At 33.7% G+C, this 18,590-nt stretch overlaps 5 protein-coding genes across 5 annotated transcripts in view; 2 read left to right on the top strand and 3 right to left on the bottom strand.

The window, feature by feature from the left end:
• LOC123667733 overlaps positions 1-6,110 on the bottom strand; it is a 40,193-nt gene extending 34,083 nt beyond the window's left edge. Inside the window, exons 1-2 of the mRNA XM_045601573.1 lie at positions 5,913-6,110; positions 2,464-2,671 (exon numbers count right to left, since the gene is read on the bottom strand). Coding sequence (XP_045457529.1) covers positions 2,464-2,671; positions 5,913-6,029 — 325 coding nt within the window. The 5' untranslated portion in view covers positions 6,030-6,110. The remainder of the gene's footprint in view (positions 1-2,463; positions 2,672-5,912) is intronic.
• Positions 6,101-14,813, top strand: LOC123667871 (chorion class CA protein ERA.1-like). Its single transcript, XM_045601705.1, has 3 exons — positions 6,101-6,210; positions 14,226-14,341; positions 14,421-14,813. Exons 2-3 carry the CDS (start codon positions 14,291-14,293, stop codon positions 14,763-14,765), a joined length of 396 nt encoding a protein of 131 aa, XP_045457661.1. The 5' UTR covers positions 6,101-6,210; positions 14,226-14,290; the 3' UTR covers positions 14,766-14,813.
• LOC123667732 (chorion class CA protein ERA.1-like) lies at positions 6,771-7,338 on the bottom strand. Its single transcript, XM_045601572.1, has 2 exons — positions 7,255-7,338; positions 6,771-7,173 (listed from the first exon to the last, which is right to left on the bottom strand). Exons 1-2 carry the CDS (start codon positions 7,303-7,305, stop codon positions 6,820-6,822), a joined length of 405 nt encoding a protein of 134 aa, XP_045457528.1. The 5' UTR covers positions 7,306-7,338; the 3' UTR covers positions 6,771-6,819.
• On the top strand, positions 8,280-9,171 carry LOC123667870 (chorion class B protein PC10-like). The gene is made up of 2 exons (XM_045601704.1): positions 8,280-8,356; positions 8,609-9,171. The coding sequence occupies exons 1-2, from the start codon at positions 8,309-8,311 to the stop codon at positions 9,116-9,118; spliced, it is 558 nt and encodes a 185-aa protein (XP_045457660.1). The 5' UTR covers positions 8,280-8,308; the 3' UTR covers positions 9,119-9,171.
• On the bottom strand, positions 12,028-17,906 carry LOC123667731 (chorion class B protein Ld34-like). Its single transcript, XM_045601571.1, has 4 exons — positions 17,856-17,906; positions 17,321-17,645; positions 12,842-12,894; positions 12,028-12,588 (listed from the first exon to the last, which is right to left on the bottom strand). Exons 1-4 carry the CDS (start codon positions 17,904-17,906, stop codon positions 12,091-12,093), a joined length of 927 nt encoding a protein of 308 aa, XP_045457527.1. The 3' UTR covers positions 12,028-12,090.
• Positions 17,907-18,590: the final 684 nt, after the last annotated feature.

Here is an 18,590-nt window from a genome sequence, read left to right as displayed (position 1 = left end):
ACATTAATATTCTTAATCTTAACACCAACAACATTAATGTCGTTACTGTTGTGAGATGGGATGGAGAGCGGCGAGCAGGATAATTTATTGTTGACTAAAATCATTGCTCCGCCATGACCGTCTAGACGGTCATCTCGAAACGAAGATAATCCCTGAAGGTTAAAATGTTGTTGAGGCTTAAGCCAAGTTTCTGCGATTGATATAAGGGAAGGGAGTAATTTATTACAGAGATATATTAGTTCATGTTTCTTACTGAGGATGCTCCGAGCGTTCCATTGTAGAAACTTGAGTGGATCCATTTTTGTTGTTTAAAATTGATATTAAAGTAGATGCAACGTGGTCAGGTATAGAATAATTATTCTTATTTATTAAATTAACGAGTAGGTTTATTAGGAGTTCCGTAATTGTGGCAGAATTGTCATATGAGTTAGTCGAGTCTGTCTGTAAAGCGTATCCATTTTCGGATTGCGGAATACTAAATTCTTTTAGGATGGCCTGATGAGCTTGTTTGTCATATCCTGGAGTTATAATGGGTCTTGACTTAGGGTTAGAGAATACGGTTTTTTTGTAGGATGTAGTAGATGGATGAGTGACCGACTTTGAGGGAATTAAATATGGTAAAGAAGGGGAAGGGGAAGATTTGGATACATCTGCGTACGATTTGTAAGATGCGGGGAAACTCTTAGCGGCTTCTACATAAGATACGTTCTTCTCCGCCATGACGCATTTTATCTCGGTTTGTCTTATAAATTCAGGGCATTTTTTATTTGTTGAGAAATGGTTACCGGAGCAAAAAATACAAAATGAATCACCTTCCGACACGGAGCAACTATCACCCGAGTGGTTTTGACCACACTTAAAGCAGCGCTGTTGGGATCGACACTGCATTTTAGTGTGACCAAAACGACAGCAATTAAAACATTGCACGGTTGGGTATTTATATAATTCTACATTTAATGCTGTGTAGCAACAGTAAATTCGAGTAGGAAGAACTTGACCGTCAAATGTTAGGATTACTGATTGAGTCGGTTGCCATTCAGGGGACCCGTTAACCATATTTTTTTTGTTTATTCTGCGAGCCTTAATAATTTTACCTATTCCAGAAGGGACTTTTAGGTTTTCAATAATTTCCTCGGGAGACCAATCCGTGGGAATGTCTCGCACGACACCCATACGTGTAATGTTGTACGTGGGGATAAAAGCAACATATCCATGTTCAGTAACTGAGGGACTAGAAACAAAATTATTTGCATTTTCTGCGCTGTTAAATTCTATAGACACTTTATTGCGACCTACTCGTTTAACTCCATCTCGAAGAATGCCTGAGAATCGCATGCGTTCTAGAAATTTGCCGAATTTAATAGGGTGTAATGTGGTACCAGATGAGGGATCTCTTTCCAAACGGGAAACATGAACTAAAAAAGGGCGAATATCAGATTCAGTATATTTTATTCTATATTCGTTTTGCCTTTTTTGTTTGTTCGGAATTTCTTTTGTAGATCCTTCAGTTGAAGTTGGTCGCTTCCGTGATAAATTTTCAACTGCATTAAAATCACTTAAAGAAGCTGTTAATATCGGTGTGTAAGAAAAACCCGATGTAGACGTTGACGTTAATTGAATGTTTGGGGGTAGATGAATATCCGGTGGATCGGGAGGTTTATTTCTATCCATGATTTAAATAACTATAATATTAAATACAAACTTACCAATACACAAACAAAACACAACACAAAATAGATAAATACTAATATTATAACAAACAACAAAATAAAAAGTTGAAAATTTGCCAAAAGGGAAAAAAACAACAATCCCGCTTGACACTTTGAAGCAGACCAAAATCGTACTTATTAAAAATAGCATGGTGTCGTCTCCTGTCAAAGATTTTCATTGTAATATGAAACTTTGAATAGTTACGGGTCTCTGTAAAGAACTCACTATAGACGGCGCCACGGTTCGCTTAAACCGAAAATAAAAATCATCATATCAAGAATTTCGCTCTGGCGGGTACATCGTTCCATAGCTTAATTGGCTAGAGCGCCGACACGGTCAGTCGGAGACGCGGGTTCGAATCCCGCTGGAGCGGTCAATTTTTGATATGATATTCAAAAATGTTTAGAATTCCTAATGTGAGGGTAACACAAAAATAAAATCGTACTTATTAAAAATAGCATGGTGTCGTCTCCTGTCAAAGATTTTCATTGTAATATGAAACTTTGAATAGTTACGGGTCTCTGTAAAGAACTCACTATAGACGGCGCCACGGTTCGCTTAAACCGAAAATAAAAATCATCATATCAAGAATTTCGCTCTGGCGGGTACATCGTTCCATAGCTTAATTGGCTAGAGCGCCGACACGGTCAGTCGGAGACGCGGGTTCGAATCCCGCTGGAGCGGTCAATTTTTGATATGATATTCAAAAATGTTCAAATAAAGATTGTTATTACGATAAAGTATGCCACCTACCATTTGTATATCCAGTATTAAGAGTGGTAGCAATTGCTCCAGTACAACAAATTGCGATTATGGTACCCCAGGATTCTGTACGATTTTCTGAACTGACAGCAATCACGTCTCCCTTTTTAACGCCCAAGCGAATGAGGGAGACAGCTACGTTCATTGCTTCTTGGGCAATTTGGCCGTAAGTTACTTTTTCATCTGTTAAGCCGTTAATCTGAAAAGTAAGACATATGTATACATATAGAGTTATTTAAAAGAAAACCTTATTACAAGTTGTGTTTCATAAATAATAAACATAAATAAAAAGAAATATCTAAATTGACCGAAAAATCATCTACTGGCTACTACTGTAATAGAGAATATGAAAGTACTACTTAATTCTGCAAGAAAACTTCCAAATTATCTTTTTTGTATTCGTTCTAAATCGAGAAATGCTAGGTAATTACTACTGCAGTGATATTTGACTTTGCAGTGTAGGTGATAGTCAAATTTATGGTCAGCACCAACAGAGCACAGAAGGCGATGATCTCATTATTTCAAGTTTTCATGACCTCCAAATAACGGACGAGAGACGCTGACTCTTCGCCAACCTCAATCCAGACACACAATAGCAGGCATTTTAATTCAAACTTTATGTGTCCGTAATAGTTGACCTCAAGGTAGTGGATGCGGGGAATCTTCCTCCAGTGGAGAAACTAGGTAATTAAGACTATATGAAGGGCCCTGTTCCTGCTTCCAGACATATCGGAAAAATGTGACTATTTTACAAAACGACGGTACAAAATCGGAGTCAATCGTGTCATAAACTGCTGCCGAATTGCTGGCAGATGAATGTGCAAGCGTATCTGTACCCCAGCCTAGGCGGAGCGAAAGATAACCGTAACATTTTAGTCAGTTAGAGCCCAATATAACCATAACAGTTAATCTTCGAGATGATCGGTATCCACGATATCGTCACGTGAAAATGAAGTGTGATTAGGACACTGTTTTAATATAACTAACAAAATATGTATGTATTTATAATTATATTTATATTTATCTACTTTTGCACAATCCCGCACTTGGTTACTAATAATCACCTTAGATATGAAATTGGGGTTTTGTATGGTCGGAATATAAAGTCGATTTTTTTTATCTATATGATATATTTAATTAATCAAAGTATGTGTTCCATTGCTTTCTATGCACTTTTGCCATTTTTTATGTTGTTCATTGATACCTTTATTTAAAAAAACATAGATATTGAAACAATTGTCAGATAAATTGAACTTCTCTTCACGCTCGGAATGGATTTGAACAAATATATTGCCTAGGTGTCTTTCTCTGTGGATCTCCCCACCGTATCTCGAAGAATACATTCAGCTGTCTGTCCTGGTTACTATCATAGATGCATGATAACGATAGTTACTCATAAGAAGACACTTTGTTCTCTGAATATATCCAAAAAATCACAGTAGAGCGTCGTGATGGATTAAGCTCCGAGAAAAAGGTCTACGCCGAGTAGTGGAATGCTAAAAGATGAATCTAAAGTGAAGTTTAAAGGTCAAACAAATATCACACAACTTTCTAGAACTAACAAGACTTCGTATACTTATTTTTAGAAGCAATTTAACAACATTTTTATGTAATTGATACGGAGATTATGGTCATAACATTTTATGACTTCAAATAATTTACAAGATATTAAGACATTTTGCGGATTGTATTTGTGTTGTTTTTTAGAGGTCAGTTAAAAAATACAACAAATTTTCATAATTCCAACAAAACTTTTTACTATTTCACCCACGAATTGTATTTCATTTTTTTAATACTAATATCATTACATTGTATGAAACAAAGTAACTTTCCGATGCCTGTATGGTTAGATCTTTGAAACTACACAACAGATTTTGATGCGGTTTTCTTTAGTAAATAGAGTGATCCCAGAGGAAGGTTTATATGTATAATAAATACAGGCATAATATACATAGTAGAGGAACACTGTTAGTTTTAGAGATTTCTAATGTAATGTCGTAAATAAACACATTATTTTATTTCATATGTATTTCATATTTTATATTTAGAATCAGCACCCGTGCAAAGCCGGGGCAGGTCGCTAGTTTTATTATAAGCTGATATCACTTGTCAAAGGCTTATAATAATTGTGAGATTAGAATGATTTGAACTTAATAATAAGTACTTATCTGTGTTTACATGTATACACTATAGGTTACTGACATAAGAGATATCTTTTAACCGACTTCGAAAAAGGAGGATGTTATTAATTCGAATACTGTGTATGTGCATATATAAATATGTACATACCTACATCTAAAAAAAATATGAAAAATATCCTTGTATCAAAAATATACATGTACACATACATGTTTATTGAAATGATACACAAGAAAAGCCTATAAAATTTTAAAGGCAAAATGAGAAGAAAGAAAAAAGAGGGTAAAGAAGGTCTATGAATTTGGTTTATTTCGGTACAAGAAATTTAAATGGAGCGTTTTTGATGCTTACGGGTAATTTATTCCACATTCTAATGTTCACATTTATTAATTTTTTGTTTAACTTTTATAACTTTTGTTGCTTTATCGCTTAATAAATGTACAAATTTGGATATACTTTTCGGATGGGACCCTATGGGACGATGCGGAGGGGTACCCAAGCCGGCAAAAAACGTCTGTAAGGAATATGCGAGGCGTAAGATTCTTATGTAGTTATAGTTTATGTATGTTCGATATACAGTGTCTCATGTATAGTCTACATGGCATTATTATTATTATTTCACTTTGCTATTCATATAATAATAATAATTGATAATAATTTAATATTTATCGTACACATAAAAAGAAGTTTACATTTTATAACAAAATATAAAAATAGAAATGATTTTATCACTAACAGCGATCAACAAACATATAGTTTCTATGTTAGAATATAATAAGGCTCAATTATTATTCATATAAATTGCTGCTTCTTAGTGTATTATTATATATTTTTATGAATCATTGTGTATCAAATAAAAGTGTTAAGATAATTTTGTAAGGTAGTTTTTGATTTTTATCGCATTTTTTTTTACCTCGACTAGAAATTAATATTTATGTAATAAGGAACTCGTTCCTATCTGGTGTCCTACCCCTGCTGTAAATTCCAAATAATCTATCTAGATAGATATATCTAGATCCAGATAGCTCAGATAAAAATAGTATGAAAATGGTATGAGAATTTTGGAATCCCTGTTTCAAACACACAAATAGTTTACAATAACTTGCCATACAAATACAAAACATCAACACATACACAACATCCGGGTTTGTCAATTCATCGTTTTCACTACTAGGTATAACGCTAGGTCGTTTATACCTAATACTATACACTACATCACTAAAAAATAAATTACGTTAGCACGTCTTACAAACGCTATAAATACGTTTCGACTTCATCTGCGAATAATATAAAACACTTACCAATGCAATTGTGTCGTTTAATTCCCATATCTTTTTCAATATATATTCACCGAAATTTAAATTTGCCGGCACAAAACGATCCACTGCTCCATATTGATATTTTGGATTTTTGAACATTTTAACGCGAGGTTAAATATCACGCGATAGTAAATACGTATAATCACGGCGACGCCGTTTTTCGCACTGTTCAAAGAGTATGGCACTGTTTGTTTGGTAGTTGATACTTGGTAGTGTTACGTATTATCGTTCTGTCTCATCATGCGTGGAAGTTTATTTTTTTTTTTGTAATTGCGCGAGCGTGAGGATAATAAATATTTTTATTAGAGATATATTTTAAATTGCACATCAAAAACTTATAAACCTTATATATATTACACTAGCGTAAACGTTCCATTACAAATTCAATAATAATTACAGAAAAGTAAAAGTTTCTTACTATTTGTATGCTATTTGATAATTAAATTTTGATACTAAGGTGCAGTAATTAATTAATATTTAGATTATTATTATTTTTTTAATAAAATGCTATTCTACTGTTCCATTTAGATAAATTACTTGTTATTCATGATTTAGCAAGCGCCGGACAAAAATTTTAGCAAAACGGTGAATAAGTGACATTTCGAAAATTAAACAACTATAATTGTGTTTGCTCGCAAACGAAAAAAAAACGACTTCAATTACATCGACAAGTAACACAACATAGTTAGATGATAAATGATGAACAATAACATGATGAACAACAAATGATGAAACAATAATATCTGTTAAGCTGTAAATATGTGTTTTTGTAAATTTGTGATTATCTATTGGATGATCTGATAGGTACTAAGTAACGAAATGAAAAACAGAGATTCGAATGAGGCTTTTATTAATTTCATTCATTTCACAGCTAGTATTGTCAAGGAATTTAATAAATGTGAGAATTGTGACATCCACAACCACAGCTACCAGTGATGGAGACAGCTCCGGAAGCAGGCACTGTACCGCAGAACTCTACAGCACCGAGTATAGGCACTTGACCTGCGACTAGAGTGGTACCACCGACACCCATCTCTCCAGCGACGGCTACATCACCAACACCAGTGCCACCGTAGGCAGCAGTGGAAGAACCAACAAGTGAAGCAGATTGTGGAGAGGAGAGTGTAGCACCATTTAGACCGGCAAAGCCACGGGAACAGCCTGTACTGATGAGGCCACACTCTCGGCTGATTGGTACAGCAATTCCAGATCCATGAGAACCATGACACTGGGTGAACACATTCTAAAGGAAAATAAAGCACTATAGTAAACTATTACAATCAAAAATCAAGAAAGATGGTAGTCAGTAAAATAAAATAATTACCTGGATCAAGCAAGCTTGGAGGCAGAGAAGGTAAAAGGCGAAGGTAGACATGTTCTGTGGTTTGTATCAACAGAAAAACTGAATGCTTAGGATGAAATGTACTGAAGCTTTTATACTTGTAACATATTCAATATCGACTAAGACATTTAGCAATAACATAGAACGTGCCTATCAACAGTTTTAGACTATTTTTGTTTTTTTGCTTCTAATTCAATTTTCCTAATGCTTCTATTAAGCTACATATTAATTATTTGGGATATTTAGAAAACTTAAAATTTTCAAAAATTTTAATCACAATAATTTTATTATAATTTTTAACCACATAAAGCATTCCCAAGCTAAGATAAGATAGCATAACGCTTGACGGAATATTCTAAGAATAAATATATGTACACTAAGGCTTTAGATTTCTCTGATCATCTTTAGTTCATAGTTTTCGCAACGAATTCAGCCTTTCTCCATATAGGAGAAGGATTGGAACTTAATCCACTACGCTACTTCACTCACGTTATTAGGTATTTATGATAACAACCGTCACCGACGGATTAACGTGCTCCCCGAGGCATGGTGGAGAGACCCATAAGGACAGACATCCAAACCGGGAAGAAAAGTTTGTACAAAAACAAATATCCATCCCAAACGGGAATCGAACCCGCAAACTTTCAGTGTTTTGGGCACCACGCACCACTACACCAGAGCGAATATTGTATTTTTTGCGACCTTATTTCTAAAGCTATATCATCCTTTAATACACATTGACAATATAAACATTACACTACCAACATTCTTAATCTCAGTATACGTTTCCGAAAATCTGCAAAATGTCAGCCTGAGTTGTGGCTAGATAAAAATTGTTACGAAAATGGGATTCAAAATAAACTACCAATCACCGACCTAATTACTGCACTAGCATTAGTCACGTAATTTGTTGCAATCTGCAACAAAGTTTTTTCGTCACACGTGCAATTGATAGGGTGTTTTTGAGACATTTTTGCTATAAAAACGAGTTGTTACTTCTTCAAAATATTGCTAAGTTTGTATTCAAGCAGTAAACATGTTCAAAACGGTGCTTTTGGTCTGCGCTCAAGCGCTTTTCGTTCAGGTAACCGAATAAGGAGTTTTATTTTGTAAATTATGATAATTGGTACATGAATAAGAATATAATTTAGTAGATATCTTTTTGACGTTAAAGAGAAACAATATGACATTTTGTAAATATACGTAATACATACATTTAAACAAATATTTGTCATTCCATCAAAGCATTAAACTTTATCACGCAAATAAATGAAAAATATTCAACAACATTTAATGGTTTATTTAAAATTATAATTAAATGCAATTAATTTTTCAGTCTATTGCTGGACAGTGTATGGGGCGTCATGGTACGACTCATTTGGTCACTACTCCCTCTTGTTCAGCAACACACTTTACAGCTCCTCTCGCACTCACCGCTCCTAGTAGTAATTGTGGCCACAGTATCACTTCTATCCCTGCTTCTAGCGGCGGTGGTCTCGAAGTTTTCAGTGCTTCCGCCCTATCACCAGAGGGATTATCAGTCCTCTCAGAAAACGCTTTCGAAGGAAACCTGGCTGTTGCTGGCGCTCTGCCTTTCCTGGGAGCTGTAGCTCTTGAAGGTGCTCTACCATCTGCTGGTGTTGGTGCTGTCAACTATGGCTGTGGTAACGGACAAGTCGCTATTTTGGCGGAGGACTTAGCGCCCTCTGCCTTTGCTGGTCCTCTCAGCTACGGCGTTGGTTCTCGTGCTGCTACTGAAACTATCGGCTACGGTAATATTGGCTATAGCCTCGGGTCCTCAACTCGATCCTTCGGTGCTGGATGCGGCTGTGGCTCTATCAACTAAACAGTTTTAACTTACAACAAAATAAATAAATATACATTTCCTGTATCAGAATACTGAATTATTTTATTTGTATAACACCTCCTTATTTCTAGATATTACCCCTCCCTTTCTTGATAATGTGTTTTTTTTCTAATATTTACCACATTGTAACATTATATTGCTTGCTAGGAAATACTTCATTTGGGATAAAAATTATTGGACTTACAAAAGCAGTATAAAACAACATTGCGGACAATAGTTTGAAGATTTTAGAAAAAAAGATTAATTCGAAAGCTATTGCAGTTACTCAACCATTTATTCATAGGTTATAGGAGGATTTGACAGAGATTTTAAATGAAAAGTTGATAAATAAAAACTATAGTGACCAGTGACCCCCTTTTAAAATGGCCCTAAGCCCATTTATGTACTTATATATGTGGTAGCTTGTTATGAGCTTTTTTTTATTTATATTGAGTATTAGTTATAATTATAATAAGCTGTAAGCTATCCTAATAAAATAAAATAAAAATAAAAATATTTTTTGTGTGTGTGTTTGTCTTAATTTTTGTCACAATGAAATAATAGCCCCAGTGCTAAAGTTCATATTTCTATGTAGAAAATCTCGGGTTCTTAACCCTCACAATCATATTCACTTTTTATTGTTTATTTCTTCAATAATTAATTTTTATCATCCACGAGGAGAACACAACCAGATTTTAAATTGTATTGTAGTGTCCCAATTCGCTACCGCAACCGGAAGCCAACCCCGCGTCTAATCTTAACTAAATTCCGTATTGTTGAAATTTATTTTTTGTAATTTATTTATATTTAATAATTATAATTCTTAGTGATTCGAATTTCATACCATCTCCCTAGTCTCTTTAGTAAATCAGTAAATTAATCAAATAGGTTAGGTTAGATGTCTAGGATACCTAACCTGAGTCAAGCAGCTACAGTTTAAAGTTTTGTATACAAAGCAAAAACTTATTTTATTTAAATGTGTAATTTGCATTTGAAATCGCTTTTATTTTTAAAATACGCTTATTTGAGACGTATGCACTGCTTACAGATCTTAATCAGAATTAGATCAGAATCATAGGCAAACGGTTACAAACTACGAATATAACACTGCTTGAAAGAATACTTCCCCAGACGAGCTGCCCCAGAATTAAAGCAAGATATGTTCTGATCTGTTCTACCTTAATAAATAACCTTTAAAAGACTCTGAATAAAATATCTTTTAAGTTTGACTGTGATCGTTTAGTTTAAGGTATAAAAATATAACACATACTTAGATAACTCGTCTTATTGCCTCCACTGGTGACAAGAGGGCTGGTGCATTTTTTCTCAGATAATCGATATAGCGATTCAACGAAGATATGCGGCCAGCATTCTCGGCACCAATCCACGCGGACATGATTTTTACCATAACTGTCTATAAATATTTAGTTCTTAAGTGATAAGTTGTAAATATGTATCTAATATATAAAATTCTCGTGTCGCGGTGTTTGGCAAAACTCCTCCGAAACAGGTGGACCAATTTTTATAAAATTTTGTGTGCATATCGGATAGGTCTGAGGATCAAAAAACATCTATTTTTCATACCCCTAAAAGATAAGGGTGACCTCTAAATTTTTTTTTGCCAAAATATTTTATTTTCATTTTATTACTAGCTTTTACCCGCGGCATCGCTCGCATTGAATTTTTTTTAAATAAAAGGTTCTAATGCCTCCGAGAATATCTGTACAAAGTTTCATGATGATCGGTTGAGTAGTTTTCGCATGAAAGCGTAACAAATTAACTTACATTCACATTTATAATATTAAATAGGGATAATTTGGCATTGAAAAATTCATACAACCCTTAACAGATTATGCTGTGTCAGTCAATAAAAATATGGTACAACTAGCTTACAAAAAAGTATTTATACGTGAATTGATTTGAAATTGAACAAAAAATTTACCGACCGTCAATCATGTTGACATTGTTTCAAAATTAAAGTCGACATACATATAATTTTAATAATTTTTTTTTACAAAAACAAAAGCAATAACAAATTTTTTAGTTGTTGATACCGGTAGAGCAAGTAATTATCTATAAAATGATATAATATAATTTATGTGGAGCAAATGTTGGGTTTTTTCCTAAAAAGGTTTCTTATTAATATAATTCTATGATTACGAATTGGAATTTAAAAATTACTAATTAGTCACTAAACGTTATTTTAGAAATATGTACCTACTTCAGTTTTTTTTTAAATTGTGTATTTAAAAAAGCATCCACAAAACGTTGAAATAATGTCTAATATAGAATGCACAGATTTTTTAATTTCACCAGTAGTTTTCTCCGTAATACTTTTTCTAAAAATATTTTATCAACATAAAAACCTACCCCACAGTAATTCGTAATGACCTATAGTAAGGAAAATGTCAAAAATACCATAATCATGCTGTGTCAACGTTTGTTTCTCTAACCTTCTTAGCTGCGACTATTAAGAAACAAAGTTTGTTTGTAAGAATCAATTGTTTGACGAACTCCTAATGCATTAGAATTGAACTTTTCTAATTGACATCAAGATTTGTGTTATTTAACGATAGAACATAAGTTAAAGAATATATATTCATAATGTTGTTACAAACAACAAGATTATTATTATTTAAAATAGACTATAAATAAATGGCGCGAACTAAGGGAGGACTATGTCCAGCAGTAGTGAACTGTGACAGGCTGAAGTGGTGATGTGACATAGCAAATAATGTTCTTGAAACACACTGCTTTCGTCCTTACATTTAATTTTTATACCCAGTGAATTATCTCCAGCAATCAAATTAATATCACAATGCGAAAACGTTATAAAAACAAAATATAATCTAGAAAAAAAGGGAGGGTCTATTAACAAGGTGGTGTCATCTTAAAAAAATAATTCAACCTTTTTTAAAAGAAAAATGCATATTTATTTATTTTATTCTGTTGTAAGTTAAAACATTTGCTGTTCAGTTGATAGAGCCACAGCCGCATCCAGCACCGAAGGATCGAGCTGAGGACCCGAGGCTATAGCCAATATTACCGTAGCCGATGGTTTCAGTAGTAGCACGAGAACCAACGCCGTAGCTGAGGGGACCAGCAAAGGCAGAGGGCGCTAAGTCCTCAGCCAAGATAGCGACTTGTCCGTTACCACAGCCATAGTTGACAGCACCAACACCAGCAGATGGTAGAGCACCTTCAAGAGCTACAGCTCCCAGGAAAGGCAGAGCGCCAGCAACTGCCAGGTTGCCTTCGATGGCGTTTTCTGAGAGGACTGATATTCCTTCTGGTGATAGGGCGGAAGCACTGAACACTTCGAGACCACCGCCGCTAGAAGCAGGGATAGAAGTGATACTGTGGCCGCAGTTACTACTAGGAGCGCTGAGTGCTAGAGGAGCTGTAGAACAAGAGGGAGTAGCGACCAAATGAGTCGTACTATGACGCCCCATACACTGTCCAGCAATAGACTGAAAAATTAATTGCATTTCATTATAATTTTAAATAAACCATTAAATGTTGTTGAATATTTTTCATTTATTTGCGTGATTAAAGTTTAATGCTTTGATGGAATGACAAATATTTGTTAACATGTATGTATTACGTATATTTACAAAATATCATATTGTTTCTCTTTAACGTCAAAAAGATATCTACTAAATTTTATTCTTATTCATGTACCAATTATCATAATTTACAAAATAAATCTCCTTATTCGGTTACCTGAACGAAAAGCGCTTGAGCGCAGACCAAAAGCACCGTTTTGAACATGTTTACTGCTTGAATACAAACTTAGCAATATTTTGAAGAAGTAACAACTCGTTTTTATAGCAAAAATGTCTCAAAAACACCTTATCAATTGCACGTGTGACGAAAAAACTTTGTTGCAGATTGCAACAAACTACGTGACTAATGCTAGTGCAATAATTAGGTCGGCGATTAATAGTTTATTTTGAATCCCATTTTCGTTACAATTTTTATCTAGCCACAACTGAGGATATTACTTTGCAGATTTCCACAAGCGTATACTAATATTAAGAATGTTGGTAGTGTATGTAATCTTTGTATTGTCAATGTAGACACATCTACATATTTACTATATATTAATACGTGAAGCAAAAACTTTGTACCTCTTTTTACGAAAATCGCGAAAACGGAGGAGTATGAAATTTCGCACACTTATAGTTTATATAGAGAAGGAGTGCAGAATGCCAATATACTTGATAAAATTATGCATAAAAATACATTAAATCATTAAAAAAATCTTACACATACTACCATGTATTTGACACACATACGTATATATACTTTTTAGTTAACCGACTTCAAAAAAGGAGGAGGTTACTCAATTCGATCGTATATATTTTTTAATGTATGTTCGGGGATAACTCCGTCGTTTATAAACCGATTTTGATAATTATTTTTATGTTGGAAAGGAGATATCCCTAGTTTGGTACCATGATAAGGAAACTAGGATCTGATAATGGGATCCCAGAGAAATCGAGGAAAACTCCCGAAAAGCCGCATAACTTTACTGTGTGTACCGATTTTGATGATTTTTAATTTAATCTAAAGCCGATGTTTATCATGTAGTCACATAATTTCATCGAGATCTGATTACAATTTTTGGAGTAATCTTTGATAATGCGTATTTACTCGACAATTTTTTTGTCTACCTACGTTGTACTACTTGTCGATATAATTGAAAGTGGTTTTTCTTCGTTTGCGTGCAAACACAATTATTTTACTTAATACTCAAACTTATAATTTAATTATGGGTTACTGGCCAGTATGTATTTAAAGGAAGATTCCATAGCTTTAGAGTGAACGTTGCGAAAATTATGATTAAAAAAAATGTTCAGAAAATTCAAAAGTTTTAGTTTTAATACATTTTGTTCATAAAGAAATGTTTCAAGCGTTTTGAAACATTAATTTTTTTAATCATTTTCAGTCTCTCTAATAAACTAAATAATTAACATTTGTCCATTATAGAATTAATAGAAAAAAATTGTATTAATCAAATCAAGTAAAAAAATTCTCTAAAATTATTGATAGTCACGTTCTTGATTATTGCTAAATATTTAAGTTAATATCACATATGTTACAGGTATAAAAGCTTCAGTACACTTCATCCTAAGCATTCAGTTTTTCCGTGAATACAAACCGCCGAACATGTCTACCTTCGCCTTTTTACTTCTCTGCTTCCAAGCCTGCTTGATCCAGGTAATTATTTTACACCATTGATAACCTTCTTTCTCGTTTTTTATAATAGATTATCTATAGTAAATTATTTTTCTTTTAGAATGTATACACGCAGTGTCATGGTTCTTATGGACCTAGCATAGGTAGGCCTATTAGCTGGGAAGGTGGTCAAATCAGTACCGGTTGCGGCCGCGGCCTCGCTGGTCTAATTGACGGTTCACTTGCCTCTCCACAATATGCTTCGCTTGTTGGTCCTTCCACTGCTGCCTACGGCGGCACTGGTGTTGGTGACGTAGCCGTCGCTGGAGAGATGGGTGTCGCTGGTACCACTCTAGTCACAGGTCAAGTGCCAATACTTGGTGCTGTAGAGTTCGGCGGTGTGGTGCCTGCTTGTGGAACTGTCTCCATCACCGGTAGCTGCGGTTGTGGATGTCATAGTCACTAAATATTTTACTGATTCTTGATATCAAATGAATAAATGGAATAAAATTAATACTTAAATTTTATTTTTATTTCACTGCGTAGTGTTTATTTTATCACGTTATTTAATAACACACCAAGTGCCTCCTCTTCCAAGAGGTCATGATATCAGGTGTACATGATAACAAAAAAATTAGTATTTGGAACATAAAAAGATAAGTTTCATTAAATTTCGTAATTTTTTTTTTTATGTGTGAGATAAAGATAAAAATCAAAAAGTAACATTTAACTTTTTTAATAGGACTCGTAGTTTTGTTGAAAACTCCTTAGACTTTCCGATCTTAAATTGCCCATTAATTATTTTTCTTTTATTTGTTATAGTTTTTGCTTTTTCGATGAGTTTCATCCTGTTTTAAATATTTTTGGAAAATTATCGTCCCTGGCTTAAATAGACCGTAACACATTACACTATAAAATAGCTATAATATTTAAACGAGAAGCAGCAACGTCGGTCAGTTGTCAAACTTTTCAAACCGCGAAGGCTGTGTAGCCGAATCTTACAGTCAAGTATGATAGATGGGAATTCCATTGAAGTTCAAGTCAAAATTCATCCCAAAGAAAACTGTAGAGTCACTAATAATAAGACTCTCGTTACTAACTATCAAATTATAATTCGATATTTAACATTGGTCAATGCAAATATAGCGTATTATGTTTTCATTTCGCTTAAAACCAAGTTTTATGTCTTAAACGAGTCTTGTATCCGCGACAAAGAACCGTTCACATCATCATAATTAACTTTTTAATATCATAATTAACTTTAAAAATAGGCAATGTATAATCAGAAAATAGCACTATGTCACAAGTTACCTAAAAAATAGCAGATCATCTATATTAGTGTAATGTTGTATAAGTACATAATTAATATAAGTTAAATGCTACATTAAAATCTACGCTTTAGTATAAAACACAATTTTATTACAACTTATTGTTTTTTATATAAAACATAATAATATAATGATCACATACACAGTCTCTAAATTGCAACAATAATTGCAACATTTTAGCGCTCCAAGCAGATCCTTTGTTACGGTTAATATAACATTGCAGTGCGCCAGTCGCCGCGCTATTCATACTCATTTTTTTCTCTCGATCTTGCTAAGTGAACGAACGTCACATTTTAAAACTTTATTCTCTAATACGGTGAAGAAAACTAACAATAGTTTATTAAACATTATACATATTTACAACTAGCTGCTGCCCGCGACGTCGTCTGCGTAAACGCTATACAGCACCAAAATTCCTACGATTATACCTTTTAAAATAACATTCATTTACCCGTTTCTTCTTTACATTACATATCTACAGAAAAATCTCATAGATGGCGCTGCTTTAAAATTGTCTTGTCTACTTATATTCATTTAATTATGTTTATCGGCTTAGTTACTTATATTGCGTGATTTTTATAGTGTGAAGGTAGCTTATATAGCATGGTTATTAACATAACAACAACAACATTCAAATATGCGTCGTTAGATTACACGTTGTTACAGAATGCGTTGAGGAAATAAAGGTTCACTGCTCGTTCCCGGTAGGTGATAGCATGATAATATGTAGCCTATATGTTGACCCGACTTTTTAATAATATTCGTGCCAAATTTGAAGTAAATCCATGCGGTACTTTTTGAGTTTATCCCGGACAACATACATACAGACAAACAGACAAAAATTCTAAAAACTATATTTTTGGCTTCGGTATCGATTGTAGATCACACCCCAAGTATTCTTTTAAAAAAATATTCAATGTACAGTTTTGACTTTCCTACCGTTTTATTATATGTATATAGATGCCGCAATGTTTCACTTCACGTCAGCGGGTATAATTAGAAATCGACTAGTAATCTCATCGTCCTTTGCCAGTCTAATTCAAAATGTTTTTAAGTTTGACAGACTGCTTATTAAGACGAACAGATAACATAAAAGATAGGCAAAACTCTCGTTCAAACGTGTGATAATATATATTACAATGTATTGAAATGAGGTTTTATGATGTGCATGAATTTACAATAAAGAAAAGAAAAAAAATAGTAACTTACCATTAAAGTCTGTAAATGACTTTCTGCTAGGTAGAAGTTAAGGCAGTTGTACTCTATTAGATAACTTTTATCAGTCAAATTTAACTTTATTTTAAAAAAAATAATATTAAGTTACTACAGGTTGTAACACTCTACACTTCGACTGTCGTCAATATATATATATATATATATATATATATATATATATATATATATATATATATATACATGAAATACTATATATATATATATGAAATAATACATGAAAAATAAGTGAATTTAAAGAGAGGTAAACAGTATTCATGATTACTTCTATTTTAGCAACTATTAATAGAAATCAAAATTATATCAAGATTGCTAATCAAATACTAATTATTCAGGTCTGACATTTACTCTATATTGCGAGTTAGGAATAAAAAAACTGCAAAAATAAAATGTAAATTGAAAGATTTTATTTATATTTAAGAATCTGATTTTATTTTCACTTTTTAGAATGCATAAGCACCGTTGCATCCACAGCCGCAGTTGCCAGAAATGCAGACAGCACCGGCAGCTGGCACGACACCTCCAAACTCTACAGCTCCGAGAATGGGCACTTGACCAGCAACTAGGGTGGTACCAATCACACCCATCTCTCCACCAACGGCTACTTCACCTACACCGGTACCACCGTAGGCAGCAGCTGAAGAGATGCCACTTGGAGATGCAAGAGAAAGAGGCGCAGCGATACCACCATGACCCAGTGCAGCTGGAGAGATCAGTCGACCTTCCGAACCACAAGCAGGGGCAATGTGTGCTATTGGACCACGATGGCACTGGCTGTACACATTCTGTAACATGATATATAAAGGTATCATCCAATATTATTTTCATTTATCATATAATATGGAGACCTAGCGTATTTAGTATGCATTACAATTCTGCAATTTCAATCCTGTATTATTGCTTAGCTAGTAACGTTTATCACGGCAATTTGTATGTTGCATTCACCTTTTAATTTCATATATGGTTATATCACATAACGTATGAACAAATCTTACCTGAACCAAGCAAGCCTGGGCGCAGAAGAGGAGAACGAAATAGGCAGACATGATTGTGTTTGTATTCAACAGATGCGAATATACAAAGGCCGGAGGAAATCTAATGCTTTTATATTATCTCGTTACACAATATAAGTAAAAGATTGCTTCGCAGTTTTTCATGAACGTGCTTCTTGCTGTTTTTCTTTTTTTTTTCGTTATCATTGGACTATTTATCATATTCGGTCAAACTTTTGTTTTAAAAACTAAATTTGCTTACATTTTATAATATAATTAAGTTAAAACACTAGTTTATTCCCACCATTTTCATTCCCTAACATAACAACTCCCAATGCCAGTTTTTTGGACATGATACTGCTTGTTACGATATCAGTAATTTAATATAAGCAAATGTTAAAGCCTTTGAATATTCAAAATGTATCGTTTAAATGACCTCCTCTATATAAAAAAAAAGTTAGTAGTTAGTTAAAGTAGTCAAAACAGACTATGGGTTATTAAATCAATAAACTTTCACTTTTTAGGATTTAGATATACCCACTATTAAATATACAGTATTCTAGCTCGTAACATAAACTCAAGCTACGTTCAGTTTTGGTAAATTAATTGAATGCCAAAATGTATGTAGTCTGAGCATGCCGCGCTGTAATCTAATATATAAAATTCTCGTGTCGCGGTGTTTGTAGTTAAATTCCTCCGAAACAGCTTGACCGATTCTCATGAAATTTTGTGTGCATA

This window comes from Melitaea cinxia, chromosome 29 (assembly GCF_905220565.1).
Source record: "Melitaea cinxia chromosome 29, ilMelCinx1.1, whole genome shotgun sequence".
In the NCBI taxonomy this organism is placed as follows: Eukaryota; Metazoa; Arthropoda; class Insecta; order Lepidoptera; family Nymphalidae; genus Melitaea; species Melitaea cinxia.
Note: the sequence above shows the minus strand (reverse complement) of the source record. Positions and strands in the feature narration are given on the sequence as shown.

Bases quoted from the DNA above. Each gene is read 5' to 3' on its own strand.
- LOC123667732 (XM_045601572.1), bottom strand. From the start codon at position 7,305: ATGTCTACCTTCGCCTTTTACCTTCTCTGCCTCCAAGCTTGCTTGATC. The intron at 7,174-7,254 runs GTAATTATTTTA...ATTTTCCTTTAG, and splicing joins TCCAAGCTTGCTTGATCCAG to AATGTGTTCACCCAGTGTCA.
- LOC123667870 (XM_045601704.1), top strand. From the start codon at position 8,309: ATGTTCAAAACGGTGCTTTTGGTCTGCGCTCAAGCGCTTTTCGTTCAG. The intron at 8,357-8,608 runs GTAACCGAATAA...TTAATTTTTCAG, and splicing joins CTCAAGCGCTTTTCGTTCAG to TCTATTGCTGGACAGTGTAT.
- LOC123667871 (XM_045601705.1), top strand. From the start codon at position 14,291: ATGTCTACCTTCGCCTTTTTACTTCTCTGCTTCCAAGCCTGCTTGATC. The intron at 14,342-14,420 runs GTAATTATTTTA...TTTTTCTTTTAG, and splicing joins TCCAAGCCTGCTTGATCCAG to AATGTATACACGCAGTGTCA.
- LOC123667731 (XM_045601571.1), bottom strand. From the start codon at position 17,906: ATGTCTGCCTATTTCGTTCTCCTCTTCTGCGCCCAGGCTTGCTTGGTT. The intron at 12,895-17,320 runs GTGCTTATGCAT...GTATTCAAGCAG, and splicing joins CTGCGGCTGTGGATGCAACG to TAAACATGTTCAAAACGGTG. The intron at 12,589-12,841 runs GTAACCGAATAA...TTAATTTTTCAG, and splicing joins CTCAAGCGCTTTTCGTTCAG to TCTATTGCTGGACAGTGTAT.